Source organism: Furipterus horrens, unplaced genomic scaffold (assembly GCF_987537825.1).
Source record: "Furipterus horrens unplaced genomic scaffold, mFurHor1.1.pri manual_scaffold_5, whole genome shotgun sequence".
Taxonomy (NCBI): Eukaryota; Metazoa; Chordata; class Mammalia; order Chiroptera; family Furipteridae; genus Furipterus; species Furipterus horrens.
The window spans coordinates 130,249,668-130,267,674 of NW_028327175.1; the positions used below are offsets into that span (position 1 = coordinate 130,249,668).

An 18,007-nucleotide genomic window follows, 5' to 3' on the forward strand; every position below is an offset into this window, starting at 1 on the left:
CTCAAGGGAAAAACCCCAAAACATTCAAACTCATGGAGAATGGATAACATGCTATAAAATAATGAAGGGGTAACAATGACATCAGGAAAAAAATAAAAAAGTTTCTGGAAACAAATGAAAATAAACACACAAAGCCCAAAACCTATGGGACAGAGCAAAGGCCGTCATGCGATGAAAGTTCATGGCAATACAGGACTACCTAAAAAAATAGAAGAATCTCAAATAAACAATCTAACCCTACAGCTACAAGAATTTTGAGAAACAACAATAAACAAAGCCCAGAGCAAGTAGAAGAAAGGAAATCATCAAGATCAGAGCAGAATTAAATGGTGTAGAGACTAAACAAACAATTCAAAAGATTAATAAAACCAGGAGCTAGTTCTTTGAAAAGATAAACAAAATCGATAAGCCTTTAACCAGGTTCATGAAGAAAAAAGGAGAGAGGACCCAAATTAAAAAGTCAGAAGTGAAAGAGAAGAAATCACAACTGATACCACAGAAATATAAAAGATTGTAAGAAATTACTAGGAACAACTATATGACAAGAAATTTGACAACCTGGGTGAAATGCACAAATATTGGGAAACATGTAATGTTCTAAAACTGAATCAAGAAGAGGCATAAAGCCTGAATAGACCAAAAACAACTAGTGAAACTGAAGCAGTAATCAAAAAAATCTCCTTGCACACAAAATCCCTGGACCTGATGGCTTCACAGGCAAATTTTATCAAACGTTTAGTGAAGAACTAACTACAATCCTTCTCAAACTATTCCAAATAATCCAAGAAGAGGGAAGACTCCCAAACTCTCTCTATGAAGTCAGCATCACTCTAATTCCAAAACCAGGTCAAGAAAGAAAACCACAGGCCAATATCGCTGATGAATATAGGTGTTAAAATCTTCAACAAAATATTGGCAGACTGGATCCAGCAACGCATTATAAAGATCATACACCACGATTAAGTGGGATTTATCCCAGGGATGCAAGGATGGTACAATATTCATAAATCAATAAAGTTAATACACCACATAAACAAAATGAAAGACAAAAATCATATGCTCATATAAATAGATGCAGAAAAAGCATTTGACAAAGTAAAATAGCTGTTTATGATGAAAATACTCAGCAAAGTGGGAATAGAGGGAGCATACCTCTATATAATAAAGGCCATATATGAGAAACCTGAAGCCAACATCATACTCAATGGGGAATAACTGAAATATTTCCCTCTAAGGTCAGGAACAAGACAAGAATGTCCACTCTCTCCACTTCTATTCAACATAGCTTTGGAACCTCTAGACACAGCGATCAGACAAGAAAAAGAAATAAAAGGCATCCTAATTGGAAAAGAGGAAGTAAAACTGTCATTATTTGCAGATGACATGATAGTGTACATAGAAAATCTTATATATTCTACTAAAAAACTACTCAACATAATAAGTGAATTTGGCAAAATAGCAGGGTGCAAAATGAATATTTAGAAATCAAACGCATTTCTGTACACCAACCATAAAATATCAGAGATATAAACTGGAAAAAAAATCCCATTTACCATAACAACGAAAAAAATAAAGTACCCAGGAATAAACTTAACCACAGAGGTAAAAGACTTGTACCTGCAAACCTACAGAATACTGAAGAAAGAGATTAAGGAAGACACAAATAAATAGAAGCATATACCATGTTCATGGATGGGAAGAAGCAACATCATTAAAATGTCCATACTACCAAAGCAATTTATAGATTCAATGCAATCCCTACTAAAATACCAATGACATATTTCACAGATCTAGAACGATTATTTCAAAAATTTATTTGGAACCAAAAAGGACCTTGAATAGCCTCAGAAATCTGGAGAAAGAGGAACAAAGTAGGAGGAATCACAATACCTGATATCAAACTATTTTACAAGGCCACTGTAATCAAAACAGTCTGGTATTGGCATGTGAACAGGCATATAGATCAATGGAACACAAGAGAGCCCAGAAATAAACCCAGGTGTCTATGGTCAATTGATATTTGACAAAGGGAACAGGACCATTAAAGGGGATAAAAATAGCCTCTTCAACAAATGGTGTTGGGAGAACTGGACAGGAACATGCAAAAATATGAAACTAGAACTCTAATTTACACCATACACCAGAGTAAACTCAAGATGAATTAAAGACTTAAATGTAAGCGATGACACAGAGGAAATCATAGGCAGTAAAATTTCAGATCTCCCACATGACAATATTTTCACCGATATACCTCCTGGGACAAAGGAAATAAAGGAAAGAATAAACAAATTGGACAGCATCAAAGTAAGAGTATCTGCTCAACAAAAGAAAACATTAGCAAGATGAAAAGGAAATCAACCATATAGGAAAACATATTTGCCAATGATCCCTCAGATAAGGGTTTGATCTCCAAAATATATAAAGAACTTATATGAGTCAACACCAAGAAGACAGACAATACAATTAAAAAATGGGCAAGGACCTGAACAGACACTTCTCCAAGGAGGACATACAGAGGGTTCATAGGCACATGAAAAATGCTCAACAACACTAGCCATCAGAGAGATGCAAATTAAAACCACAATGAGATACCACTTCACTTTGTTCACAATGGTCATCATTAACAAATCAACAAACAAGTGCTGGCGAGGATGTGGACAAAAGGGAACCTTAATGCACTGTTGGTGGAAATGCAGATCGGTGCAGCTTCTATGGAAAACAGTTTGGAATTTCCTCAAAATACTAAAAATGGAACTGCCTTTTGATCCAGCAATTCCAATGCTAGGGTGGTACCCAAAGAATCCTGAAACACCAATTCAAAAGAACCTATGCACCCCTATGTTTATAGCAGCACTATTTACAACAGTTAAGTGCTGGAGACAGCCTAAGTGCCCCTCTGTAGATGAGTCGATCAAAAATTGTGGTGTATTTACACAATGGTATACTATGCAGCCCCCCTGGCTGGTTTGGCTCAGTGGATTGAGCGTCGGCCTGCGAGCTAAGTGTCGCTGGTTCGATCTTCCAGTCAGGGCACATCAGAGAAGGAAAACTCTGACTCCAAAAAAACCTCCGCTGCCTTGCAACATACCTCTTCAGGGGAAAGGCTAGGGGAGTAAACCCCGACAGAAAATCCGGAGCCGGAGTCCCTAAGGCGGTTTGACGTTGTAGTCAACACCGGCAACTCCTGCGGCGCACCTGAAGCCAAGCTGTATTGACTCCGTCTTTCCCTTGGACCCTTCAGCTGCGAAGAGAGGGGGGGTCTGCTGCATGGGCAACAGCAGACCCTCCATATCACCCTGCCCAGGCTCTGTAGCTTCAGCTTCACTGGAGAGGACACTCCAGCGTCATCGCAAGATGTCGATTCAACACGGGAGGAGACAGATACCGTGTCACTCCCGAGTCGGATTGCACAGCCATTCTCGGCGATGCAGATAGACTCTTGAGAAGCTACACCATCGTCTCTCGAGACGGATGGCTGCCGACGATACTATGCAGCATACGATACTACCTACCTTTTGTGACAACATGGGTGGAGCTGGAGAGTATTATGCTTAGTGAAGTAAGCCAGACTTGAAAGATAAATAGCATATGATCTCACCTAATACAGGAAACTAATGAACAAAACAAACAAATGAGAAAAATAGAACCAGAGGCATGTAAACAAGGATCAGACTGATAGTGACCAGGGGTGGTTACTGAGGGGGATCAAGGGGGAAGGAAGAGGAAGGGTCTAGTCAAGAAACTAATATAAATGACCCGTGAACATGAACAACAGGGTGGGATTGACTATAGAAGGGGGTGGATGGCTGTGGTGGGGACAGCAATGGGGGAAAAATGGGGCAACTGTTATAAAAAACAACTTAAAAAAAGATGTTATGCATATGGCTAATAAGGTTATGAAAAAATGTGCAGCATCATTAACCATGAGGGAAATGAAGATTGAAACTACAATGACATACCACTTCAAACTCACTAGTATGGCTATAATTAAAAAGAAAAAAAAAAACAAGAAAATACCCATTGTTAGTGAGGATATATAGAAGTTGGAACCCTCATACACTGCAGGGGAGGTGTAGAATGATCCAGCTACTTTGGACAGTCTAAATGTTTCTCAAAAAGTTAAATAGAGTTGCCATATGACCCAGCCATTCTACCCCTGGGTATGTACTCAAAAGAAATGAGAACATGCCCACAAAACTCTCATGTATGAATGCTCACAGCAGCATTATTTATAATAGCCAAAATGAAGAAACAACCTAATTGATGAATGAATAAACAAAATGTGATATATCCTTGTAATGGAATGCTGTTTGGTCACACAAAAAGGAATGAATTTTGATACATGAGAGCATAGATGAATCTTGAAAATGTTACACTAAATAGAAGGAACCAGTCATAAAAGATCACATATTATGTGATTCCATTCATGTGAAATGTCCAGAATAGGCAAATAGGTAGATGCAGAAAGTGTGAATAGGGTTGGTAGGAAAAGGAGGGGGGCTCTGGAGGAGGCTTTAGAAGTGATAGCTAAAGGTATCTCTTTTGGGGTGATAGAACAATTCTAAAATTGACTGATGATAGTTGCACAACTCTGCACATACTGAAAATCACTGTATGTACACTTTAAAAGGGTGAATTGTGTGGTTTGTCAATTATATCTCAATAAAGCTCTCACCAAAAAAATTTAAAAGAAGAAAAATGACATTTGAAAAAAATGTGTAAGTCAGACTTATAAACACTTTTGAATTATAGTTGCATACTTTGATGGCAGAGAGTAACTGGAAATTCTAGAAAAAAGACAAAATAAAAGTTTAAGCCAAGGTTAGTATATAGGAAAGAGAGGTAAACCTATAAAACATTGTGTATAAAGGGGAATTTCAGTGGGGAGAATAAAAATTGGAGGTGTAATTTACATTGCTTACATATGCATATCAAGTGTCCTCATTTAAAAAATATTCCTTAAAATATTTCAAAAGGTGAAAGACACCAACACACTCATTACTAATAACAAGGGCTATAAGTTTTTACTCACCAGGGTAGTTCTGATGTGGAAATTCTACTTCTAATATCCATGGCTCTTTTCCTTGCTTCAACTTGAAAACTGCATTTTTCTTTTTCACACAATAACCTATTAATGGAAATAATAAAAATATAAATTGCTTGGAACTTAGGGACTCTGAAAAACAAAAAGTACTGTTTTCAGAACAGAACAATGAAGGTCCCACTAGGCTTGGCAAACTGAAATTCTTTCAATTGGGAGGGTGGAGACACAAATATTTTTTCTGGTACTCGAAATGGATTCATCAACTTTGACCCCTGAAACAAAAGAAATATTATTCAAACTTATAGGTGCCTTATATGTTTAACAACTGGGAAAGAAAATGCAAACTACTGGGAGTTCCAGAGTGGGGAGTTTTTCTTACCTACTGAGACTAGGTGACTGTAGTTTTCCTGCATCACTTCCCTGTAGAGAGTCCTCTGAGCAGTGTCCAGTAATTGCCACTCCTCTTGGGTGAATTCCACAATAACATCCTTGAATGTTATTGGTACCTGTAACATTTCAGTTCAGACTGAAATAATCAGAATAGTTTCATAGAAAAGACATGTGTAGACTGGGTCTTATTGTGCTAACTATAGAATTTATTCTGGAAACTTAAGATACATTGATACTCTGTACCCTGCTTTATACATAGATAAAATATTTGTTCGATATATATTTACTGTGATATCATTTGATGCCTGGATTTCTGATGGAGATACAAAGATGAATGAAAACAACTATTCCTGTTATCAAAGATCTTACATTCTGACAGGGAGGTGAAGATGTAAATTCCTGAATACAATACACATAGCAGCTGCTATTACAGAAGAATGAATAGAACATAAGATGATCACAAATGAGGCAGTTGTTTTGTATTTTGTATTATTAAGTTAAATTTTATTAGGTGGTCAAACTTTCTATGTAAACATCAACAATTAAGAAAACGATTGGCAAAGTCATGGATGCATCAAAAATGACAAGTTTAGGGAACCACAAATAAGACAGTATAATATGAGAACATGATGTAGAAACAAATTACTTATGTGATAGTCAAGTCAGGTTACAAAAAATGGAGTAATTCTGAATTTGTCATTTGGGACATTAAAATATATTTTGCATACACAGTTAATGTCTTAATATAGCATACGTTTACGTCTAGCAGTCTGTTCATTAAAAGTTGATGTTTTATTTTTTGTATTTATATCAAAGAAAAATATGAATCAATATTCTATTCACACTATGTGGACTGTTTTATATATCTTTGGGATGCTCACTCTTTCACTTTATAAATGCAAACAGATTATAGGGAGTCACTGAAGACATAAATGTAAGCACTAGAGTTATATGAGTAGTAATTTAGAAGAAAACTATAAATGAATAGGCAAATGGAACATCAGAGGATTGTTAGAAATTTTAGAGACATATGTTAGCAATAAACATTTACATTAAAGTAACAGCAGTGGGGGAATGAAGCATAATACATCTTTGTAATAAATCAGAAATCAGTAACTACTGGGAAAAAAAGGGGAGGGTGACTCACACTGTGTCTATATGGTCTGGTAATGGATAAAGCCATAATATTAATTATTTTTATTCTTACATTTTGGTTGATAGAACTATTTAAGGCTATAGAATTTCCTCTGATAATAGCTTTATTTATATCGCATAGGATCTGAAATGTATTTTCACCCAAAAAACATATTGGCTGGATATGAGTTCTTGTTTCATACTTCTTTTTCTTGAAAACACTGTTCTATTACACTAGTTTTATTTTTTTATATATTCTAACAACTATTGCATCAATTTTATTTTCTTTCCTTGCCAAATGACTTAGACTTTTTCCCTTGAGACCCAGAGAATTTTTTCCCTTTACTTTTGAATACATTTAGTAGTTTATTGAAATCTGTGTTTTACTTTTCTCGGGGGAAAGATGGCGGTGGAGTAGAGGTGGTGTTGTCTGCTCGCTCCCATCACGAAGGGACTTCAGGTGCAAACATGGAGAGGAGTGAGAGGAGTGACTGAGTGGGTGCAGATTTCGGACAGTGTGAACAGGGAAGGGAGTGTGGGAGAAGCATGAAGGAGGGTGGAGGATTTGGCCGCACACTCCAGGCTGAGTTGCTGGGCCTCCGGGACCCTGCGCATCTACTGTACCGCGCCCAAGGAGGGCAACTGCTGACCCGCTCATTAGCCAGGAGCTGCCTGGAGGCTCCCCGCTGCCAGGGGGACACTAACCAGCCAAGTCTCACAGGGAGTCAGTGAGAGGGTTTGGCTGAAAAGGACGGAGGCATGGGAGAACAGTGAACAACCCGGACTGGGAGAAACTGTGTGAACTAAGTCTAGGTGGGAACCTCCTTGGCTGCAACTCTGGACTGAAAGCTCTGTGCTCAGGGCATGCTAGGGCCCTACAGAACAAAGGGACAGTTTTGAGGCAAGGAGAGGGGCCCACATGGGAAAGCTGTGGCAGAACTGCAGACTAGGGGGGGTACCCCTAGGCAGGCAGGTGGTGCACGCCCCAGCGCTTTGAGCAATCGTGCCAGGGCCCTACCGAACAAAGGGGCAGTTTTGAGGAAACAAGAGGGGCCCATACAAGAAAGCTGCAGTGGATCTGCAGCCTTGGTGGGGACTACAGGCTGGCAGGTGGGGCGCGCAGGAGTATAAACAGGGACGCGAGTGGATATTGTAGCTCAGGAATAGACACAACTGGAGGCAGAGTAGAGATTACTGGCATGTGCACGCTGGCCTAACAGTAGAAAAACGTTGCTAGACAAGCCTGAGGAGGGCTGAGGGTGCCACAGGACGAGACTCAATTAAACACGGCTCACAGCAGAGAGGCTGTAGGCCCACGAATAAAAGACTACCAACCCCAGAATCAAGCTGGATCTCCCCACAGCCAGCCAACCAACCAGAAAAGATTTAAAACCCATGGAATTTTGACCAGGGGTGGTTCCAGGAGGAAAAAAAAAAAAGAAAAAAAGGAGACTGCGCCTAAAAGTGGACCTGAGTAAAAACCCTTTCATTCTTTTATTTTTCCCTTTCTCTCTTCCTGCCCCTTTCTGTCTTTTTTCTTTTTCTTTCCTCCCCTCCCCTTCCTTCCTTTCTCTCTCTTTCCTTTCTCTCTTTCTTTCTTTCTATTTTTTATTTCTATGATCCGTTTCCTACCTTCTATCCCTCATATCCCTGTGCTTTAATTTTTAATTGTTTGTCTGTTTGGTTGTCTGTTTTGTCTATCCTCCCTTTCACACTAAACACATAGCATACAACTAGTATATAAACCTAATACTATACACTTCCACTTTCTCACTTCATTCTACATCCCCCCTCTTTTTTAAACATACAGTGTAAATATTACTTGCTGTCTTGCATAGCCTTGACCCTACTTGCTAATATTATTATTCTATCACTTTCCCTCTCAAAAATCATCCTTCTTTCAATTCAAACAACTCCTATTTGTTTCTCTTATAAAATAAGAGTCTTAATCTCTCTACTTTTATATTAATATGGGCTCATTTGCTGCCGATAGTGGGATTGTGGTTGGGGGATATTTTGGAGGGTGTGGGTTCTTGCCTGCGTTGTGTGATTATGTTTTAACAGCACCCCCACAAAAGAACTCAAGACAAGGTGGGCAGAGTGATTCTCAACCAACTAGCCAGAAGGACCCACCAAAGAGGAACTGAAATACAACCAGACAGCTTAAAGAAACAACATAAAGGGTAACACAAGAGCATTAGGCTCAGATCAAAGAGACTGCACCACTGAATCCCCCATGTCTCCTATAAAGAATCTCATATCACAAAAGTGGGGAATCAAAGCAGACAAATGTAATAAACAAAAACAAACAGGAAGAATTCAACATGGGGAGACACAGAAACAACCTCCCAATGAAAGAAAAATAGGTATCCCTAGAAAAAGAGATAGATGGAATAAACATAAGCCAACTATCAGACATGAAATTGAAAAAAAATGGTTATTATGAAGCTCAATTACCTTGACAACCTCAAAGAAAACTATGACAAACTCCATGGAAATTACCAAAACTCCAAGGAAACGACAAAGAATTACAGGGAAGCTGCAAGGAACTTACAGAGAACTATATCACCATAAAAAAAGAACATAGGAACTATTAATAAGAACCATGAAGAAATGAAGAATACAATCTCTGAATTGAAGAACACAGTAGAATCAATCAAAAGCAGGCTAAACAAAGAAGAAGATCAGATCAGTGAGTTACAGGACAATGTAGAAAAAAATTCCCAGACAATACAACAAAATGAAAAAAGAATTAAAAAGAGTGAAGAGACTTTAAGAGAACTGCAGGACAACATGAGACAAAACAACAGTTGAATCATAAGCATAAAATAAGGAGAAGAAGAGAAGCAAGGGATAGAAAACATGATTAAAAAAGTAATGACAGAAAATTTTCCTAACCTGGTGAGAAAAAGTCAGGCAAATCCAGGAAGCACAGAGGGTCCCAATGAAGATGAACCCAAAAAAGGCCCACTTCAAGGCACATCATAATTAAAATGGCAACATTCAAAGACAAAGAGAGAATCCTAAAAGCAGCAAGAAAAAAACAGCAAGTAACATAAAAGGGAGCTTCGATAAGGCTATCAACTGACTTCCAAACAGAAACACTACAAGCCAGAAAGGCAGGGCAAAAAATATTTCAAACAATAAAAAACAAAGGCCTACAACCAAGAATGCTGTACCCAGCAAGGCTCTCATTCAAAATAGAAGGTGAAATAAGGAGTTTCTCAGACAAGGGAAGACTAAAAGAATACATCTCCACCAAACCAGCATTGCAAGAGATGCTAAAGGGAATGCTTTAAGAAAAAGAAGAAAAAAATAAAAAGGGAAGGAGAGGAACAAAAGCACAAATGGAAATGAATAAATACTTGTCAATAATAATCTTAAATGTAAATGGATTAAATGCTCCAATTAAAAGACATAGGGTAGTGAAATGGATACGAAAACATGCCTGACATATATGCTGTCTACAAGAGACACACCTCAAAACAAAAGATGTACACAGACTGAAAGTGAAGGGATAGAAAAAAGTATTCCAAGCAAATGGACATTAAAAAAAAAGCTAGGGTAGCAATACATATATCAGTCAAAACAGATTTAACAGCAAAGGACATAAAGAGAGACAAAGAAGGACATTACATAAAACTTAAAGGAAAAATCCATCAACAAGATGTAACCCTTATAAACATATATGCACCCAACATATAAGTACCCAAATATGTAAGAATAACTTTGAAAGACTTCAGGAAGGATATAAACAACACACTCATAGAAGGGGACTTTAACAAACCACTGTAAACAATGGACAGATCTTTGAAGCAAAGAAACACCAAGGATATTGAGGTATTGAACAATACTCTAGATAAAATGGATTTAGTTGATATATATATAGAACTTTTCACCCCAAGGAAGCAAAATATACATTCTTTTCAAGTGCACATGGAACATTTTCAAAGATAGACCACATGGTAGGACACAAAACAAGCCTAAACAAATTAAAGAAAATTGAAATTCTATCAAGCATCTACTCAGATCACAATGGCTTAAAATTGGAAATCAACTTCAAGGAAAAAACTAAAAACATTTAAACTCATAGAGTACGAATCATATGTTATTAAATAATGAATGGGTTAACAAAGACATCAAGGAAGAAATCAAAAAGTTTCTGGAAAAAAATGATAATGAACACACAACAACCCAAAACGTATGGGATACAGCGAAAGCAGTCCTGAGAGGTAAGTTCATAGCAATACATGCCTACCTAAAAAGGATAGAAGAATCTCAAATAAAAAATTTAACCCTACAGCTACAAGAACTAGAGGAACAACAACAAGCAAAGTCCAGAGCGAGTAGAAGGAGGAAATCATCAAGATCAGAGCAGAATTAAATGACACAGAGACCAAACAAACAATTCAAAAGATCAACAAAAGTAGAAGCTGGTTCTTTGAAAAAATAAACAAAATCGACAAGCCTTTAACCAGGCTCATCAAGAAAAAGAGAGAGAGGACCCAAATAAACAAAATCAGAAATGAAAGAGTAGAAATCACAACCGATACTAGAGAAATACAAAGGATTGTAAGAAATTACTACAAACAACTGTATGGCAAGAAATGTGACAGCCTAGATGAAATGAAAAAATTTCTGGAACATATACTCTTACAAAACTGAATCAAGAAGAAGCAGAAAGCCAGAAGAGACCAAATACAACCAGTGAAATTGAATCAGTAATCAAAAAACTCCCAGCATACAAAAGCCCTTAACCGGGTGGCTTCACAGGTGAAATTTACAAAACATTTAGGAAAGATATAACTCCTATCCTTCTCAAACTATTCCAAAAAATGCAAGAAGAGAGAAAATTCCCAATCTCATTCTATGAAGTCAGGATTACCCTAATTCCAAAACCAGGTCAAAGAAAGAAAACTACAGGCTAATATCGCTGATGAACATAGATGCTAAAATCCTCAAGAAAATATTGGCGAACTGGATCCAAAAACATATTAGAAAAATTATACACCACGATCAAGTGGGATTCATCCCAGGGATGCAAGGACGATTTATTATTTGCAAATCAATAAACATAATACACCACATAAACAAAATGAAAGAAAAAAACCAAATGATAATATAAGTAGATGCAGAAAAAGCATTTGACAAAATACAACACCCATTTATGATGAAAACACTCAGCATAATGGGAATAGAGGGAGCATACCTCAACATAATAAAGGCCATATATGAGAAACCTGAAGCCAACATCATACTCAATGGACAAAAACTGAAAGCATTCCTCCTGAGGACAGGAACAAGACAAGGATGTCCACTCTCTTCGCTCCTATTCATCATAGTGTTGGAAGTTCTAGCCACAGCAATCAGACAAGAAAAAGAAATAAAAGGCATCCAAAGAAGAAGTAAAACTATCATTATATGCAGATGACACGATAGTATACATAGAAAACCCTATAAACTCCACTAAAAGACTACTCGATATAATAAGTGAATTTGGTAAAATAGCAGGATACAAAGTCAATATTCAGAAATTGAAGGCATTTCTGTACACCAACAATAAAACATCAGAGATAGAAACTAAAAGAAAAATCCCATAGCAACAAGAAAAATAAAGAACCTAGGGATAAACTTAACCAAGGAGGTAAAAGACCTATGCTGAGAAAACTACATAACAATGAAGAAAGAAATTAAGGAAGATACAAATAAATGGAAACATATACCATGTTCATGGATGGGAGGAATTAACACCATTAAAATGTTCATACTAACCAAAGCAATTTATAGATTCAATGCAATCCCTATTAAAATACCAATGACTTATTTCACAGACCTAGAACAAATACTTCAAAAATTTATATGGAACCAAAAAAGACCTTGAATAGCTTCAGCAATCTTGAGGAAGAAGAACACAGTAGGAGGAATCACAATACCTGATACCAAACTATACTACAAGGCCACAGTAATTAAAACATTCTGGTACTGGCATAAGAACAGACATATAGACCAATGGAACAGAATAGAAAGCCCAGAAATAAAATCAGGCCTATATGGTCAACTAATATTTGACAAAGGGGAAAGGAACATAAAATGGAGTAAAAAGAACCTCTTCAACTAATGGTGTTGGGAGAACTGGACAGGGACGTGTAAAAAAATGAAACTAGACCACCAACTTATACCACACACGAGAATAAACTCAAGATGTATCAAAGACTTAAATGTAAGCCGTGGTACCATAAAAGTCCTAGAGGAAAACATAGGCAGGGAAATTTCAGATATCCCACGTAGCAATATTTTCACTGATACTTCTCCTAAGGCAAGAGAAATAAAGGAAAAAATAAACAAATGGGACTACATCACACTACAGAGTTTCTGCTCAGCAACAGAAAACATCAACAAGATGAAAAGGAAACCAACCATATGGGAAAACATATTTGCCAATGATACCTCAGACATGGGACAGACCTTCAAAACATATAAAGAACTTATATGACTCAACATCAAGAAAATAAACAACCCAATTAAAAATGGGCAAAAGACCTGAACAAACACTTCTCCAAAGAGGACATACAGAAGGTCCATAGACAATGAAAAAATGCTCAACATCACTAGCTATCAGAGAGATGCAAATAAAAACCACAATGAGATGCCACTTTACACCTGTCAGAATAGCCATCATCAACAAATCAACAAACAACAAGTGCTGGTAAGGATGTGGAGAAATGGGAACCCTATTGCACTGTTGGTGGGAATGCAGACTGGTGCAGCCACTATGGAAAACAGTATGGAATTTCCTCAAAAAACTAAAAATGGAACTGCTTTTTGAACCAGCGATTCCACTGCTAGGATTATACCCGAAAAAATCCTAAAACCCCAAATAAAAAAACTTATGCACCCCTATGTTCATAGCAGCACTGTTTACAGTAGCCAAGTGCTGGAAACAGCCTAAGTGCCCATCTGTAGATGAGTGGATCGAAAAACTGTGGTACATCTACGCAATGGAATACTATGTAGCAGAGAGAGAGAAGGAACTCCTGCCATTTGCAACATCACGGATGGAACTAGAGAGAATTATGCTTAGTGAAATAAGCCAGGCAAAGAAAGAAAAATACCATATGATATCACCTAATACAGGAGACTAAGGAACAACACAAACAAATGAACTAAATAGAACAAGGAACAGAATAACAGTTATTAGGGGGAAGGAGGGATGGAGAGAAGGGGGATAAGTAAGGGAAGGGTTTAGTCAAAGAACAAGTATAAATGACTCATGGACATGTACAACAAGGGGGGATATGATTGTGGGAGAAAGGGGTGGGCTGGGTGTGGGGGAGCTATGGGGGGAAAAATGGAACAACAGTAATTGAAAAACAAACAAACAAACAAAAGAAGATGCCGCAAGCAGAAAAAAAGAAGTTTATTGAGGGAATTAGCACGCAAGGAGGAAGCCACGACGTGAATGGCTCCGACTCTGGGCTCCTAGGGAAGGAGGGGGTTATTTTATAGGAGGAAGAAAAAAGGCACTGTTGAATCTAGTTGTTTATCTTGCAGCTGGCTGATCAGGGCTGAAATTGGTTCAGTTTGGCACATTCTGTGATCACAGGAAACTCTCAGACAGCTGCAGATGGGTGGGGTAAGGGGAGTCATGGGAATCAAGGCCGTCAATCATTATTCACATATGTGCTTCCAGTCCACTCTCCTTGGCTTCCAGGTTACACTGATGTTGCACAAACCATTCTCGTTATATTAACAATGGATGAAAAATTTCCAGACAGACCTCATATATACATACAATGAAATATTATTTAACCATAAAAATGAAAGAAGTAATTGATACATGATACAAGGAGGATGAACTGGGAAAACATTTGCTAATTAAAAGAAGTCACACAGGAAAGGTCACATATTATTTAGTTTAACTTATATGAAATATCCAGAATAGATAAATGTGGGAGACCATTTTGTGTGCTATAGGAACGGTAACTGTTGCATAAGCTGGGACTGAAACTCGGGCCTGTAAATTTTAAAGACAGCTGGTAGACAGGATCCTATGGCCACACTAATGTCCCACACTCCGGGGAGAGGAATAGGAATGCAATGTACCCTTTGAAGCTTAAAAAGCCTTCTCTGATTTGTGTTTGTCCAGATCTGTATCAACAAAATGTTTAATTCTGGAATATAGTCTAAACATTTGCAATGTATCTGGCCCTGAAAGTCTGAACAGCTTATCACTATATGTTGATTTATATTTCTCTTTGTCCTTCATAATGATAGTTGGGAGGGGAGCTGCCTCCTCGAGTCATGCATTTCTGTATGTAGCCTACTCAATAAAAGCTCTGCTGAGAAGAGGGATGGCAGTGGCCCCACCCTAGAGGACACTCCAGCGTCATGGCAAGATGTCGATTCAACACGGGAGGAGACAGATACCGTGTCACTCCCGAGTCGGACTGCACAGCCATTCTCGGCGGTGCAGATAGACTCTTAAGAAGCTACACCATCGTCTCTCAAGGCTCTGTAGCTTCAGCGGACTGCACAACCATTCTCGGCGGTGCAGATAGACTCTTAAGAAGCTACACCATCGTCTCTCGAGACGGACGGCTGCCGACGACGACGATAGTATTCCATTGTGTAAATGTACAACAGTTTTTTAATCCACTCATCTACAGATGGACACTTAGGCTGTTTCCAGCACTTAGCTATTGTAAACAGTGCTGCTATGAACATAGGGGTGCATAAGTTCTTTTGAATTAGGGTTTTAGGATTTTTCAGGTATAATCCTAGCAGTGGAATCGCTGGTTCAAAAGGCAGTTCCATTTTTAGTTTTTTGAGGAAATTCCATACTTTTTTTCCACAGTGGCTGCACCAGTCTGCATTCCCACCAACAGTGCAGTAGGTTTCCCATTACAGAATATTTTAAAACATAGAAGAAGTCTTTGTGAGCTTGAGTTAAGCAAGACTCTTTAGACATGACATCAAAAGAAAGTAAAAAAAGAAAAATTGGGAGTTCATCAATACTTGCTGTGTGAAAGACAGCTGAGTCAAAAGAGTAGCAACACAGTGAGAAAAATATATAAAAATTAAAAATACAGGGTGGGATAAAAGTAAATGTACAGTTGTTCAAGAGAAATAATACAATTGTTAATAAATAATACAAGAATAAATTCTGTTTCATGTAAACCTACTTCTGCCCCACCCTGTATGACAAAGTACTCGTATCCAGAACATACAAAAAGCTCTCAAAATTCAATAAGAAAACAAGCCAACTGAAAAATGAAGAAGAGCTGAACATTCACAAAAGAAGATATATGGATAACAAATAAGCACATAAAATATTTTCATTGTCATTCATCATTAGGAATATTCAACTTAAAACCATACTGTCATACCATTACTCACTTATCAGCATGACTTTTAAAAAAATGACAATACCAAGTGCTCACAAGAATGTGAAGCAAAGTGGAACTCAGATACACTGCTTTAGGAATACAAAAATAGTTCAGTTACTCTAGAAAACAGTTTGGCAGTTTCTTACAAAGTTAATCATAATACTTACAATATTACCCAGCAAGCACACACCAAGGTATTTTCCCAAAAAAACACATGAAAATCTGTATTTAAAATTTTGAATGCAAATATTTTAACAGCTCTTTTTATAATTTACAAGAAACCAAAAACAACCTAAATGTTTTTCAAAAGGTGAATGGATAAATAAGTAGGTACTTACATATAATTGAATACTATTTAGCAATAAAAAAGATCAAGTTTGATACATCCATCTTGATCAAGCAAAATTATAGGGGTGAAGAACAAATATAGAAATTAGTGGTGGGGGAACAAAGGGAATTTTGAGGTGATGAAACTTGTATATCTTGGTGATGATTACATGCCTTTATGCACATGTCAAAACTCATTGAAATGTACACACAGAGTAAATTTTTCTGTAAGTTTTAAAAATAAACAAAAATACATGGCATTAGAATGACTATTTGCAAAAAAAAACAAAACAAAAAAATCAGTTATTGGCAAGGATGTGGAGAAATTGGAACCCTCGTGCACTGTTGGAGAAAATGTAAAATGGTGCTGCCACTACAGAAAACAGTACAATAATTCCTCAAAAGATTAAACATAGAATAACCATATGATTCCACAATTTCATACCTAGTTAATATATCCCAAATAATTTAAAGCAGGGACTCAAACAGATATCTGTACACCAGTGTTCACAGCAGCATTATTCACAAGAGCCACAAGGGGCAAGCAACCCAAATGTCCAGCAACAGATGAATGGAAAAATAAAATGTGGTATATATTAACAATATAATATTATTCAGGCTTTAAAAGGAGGGAAATCCTATCAAATGCCAGGACATGGATAAACTTTGATCACTGCAGAGTGAAACATGCCAGTATAACTAAAATGAATACTGCATAATTCCACTTATATGAAGTACCTAGAGTAGTCAAATTCATAGAGACTGAAAGTAGAATAGTCGTTCCCAGGGGATTTAGGAAGAAGGGAATAGGAAATTAATGTTTAATGGGTGCAGAGTTTCACTTTGGGATGATGAAAATAGTTCTGGAGGTGGACGGTGGTGATGGCTGCATAACAATGTGAATATACTTAATGCCACAGTACTATACACTTAAAAATGGCTTATGTGGTAAATTTTGTTATGTGTATTTTACCACAATTAAAAATAAACGCAGAAAACAAAACCTCCAAAACACACTAAAAAAGCTAAACAAAAGAATCAACTATTAACACAGGCACTAGAATTTGAGGAATCAAGGTCTTAAAAAAAAGGGGGGGAAACTCATAGAATGAGTCCAACACTTCTGCTTAGAATTTTCAGGGCAGGACTTCCAGCCAAGATGGAGGCTTAGACGGACACGCTCAGTCTCCCTCTACAACTAGAGAGGAATACAACTACTTCAAAACAAAAGATAACTAGAAATTCCAGAAAATAAAACTACACGGAAGCCCAACGTATGAAGTTATAAACCAGCGGCGCCCTTTGGGCAGGTAGGAAGAGCGAAAGGGGGCGGAGCTGTTTGCGGTGGCACCAGGGACAGCGGCAGGGAGAACAATCCCAGCAGCAGGGAGAACAATCCCAGCGGCAGGGAGAACAATCCCAGCAGCAGGGAGAACAATCCCAGCGGCAGGGAGAACAATCCCGGCTGCAGTCAAACCCCCGGCAGCTTGCAACCCCAATGCTGGGGAAAGCAGCCACCACATCGCCTTGAACAGTGAGGCCCAGAGGGCGGGAGGACGGATCTCGGTCTCCTAGCGGAATAACTGTGTGAATCCATCTTGGACCCCCGCCCCCACACAAAGCGCCACAGTGCTGCGAAATAGGTTGCGGAACGGCGCCGGTCGCTGGGTTGTGACGACAAAGGGCCACAGCGCAGCGAAAAAGGTTGCGGATTGCCGCCGGTCGC

General features: G+C 38.0%; 1 protein-coding gene across 2 annotated transcripts in view; it reads right to left on the reverse strand.

The window, feature by feature from the left end:
- ZNF25 (zinc finger protein 25) overlaps positions 1–18,007 on the reverse strand; it is a 37,645-nt gene that overhangs the window by 10,167 nt on the left and 9,471 nt on the right. For both annotated transcript variants that reach the window (XM_090277815.1, XM_090277814.1), the window contains exons 3-4: positions 5,424–5,550; positions 5,033–5,128 (exon numbers count right to left, since the gene is read on the reverse strand). In XM_090277815.1, the coding sequence (XP_090133941.1) occupies positions 5,033–5,128; positions 5,424–5,550 (223 nt within the window). The remainder of the gene's footprint in view (positions 1–5,032; positions 5,129–5,423; positions 5,551–18,007) is intronic.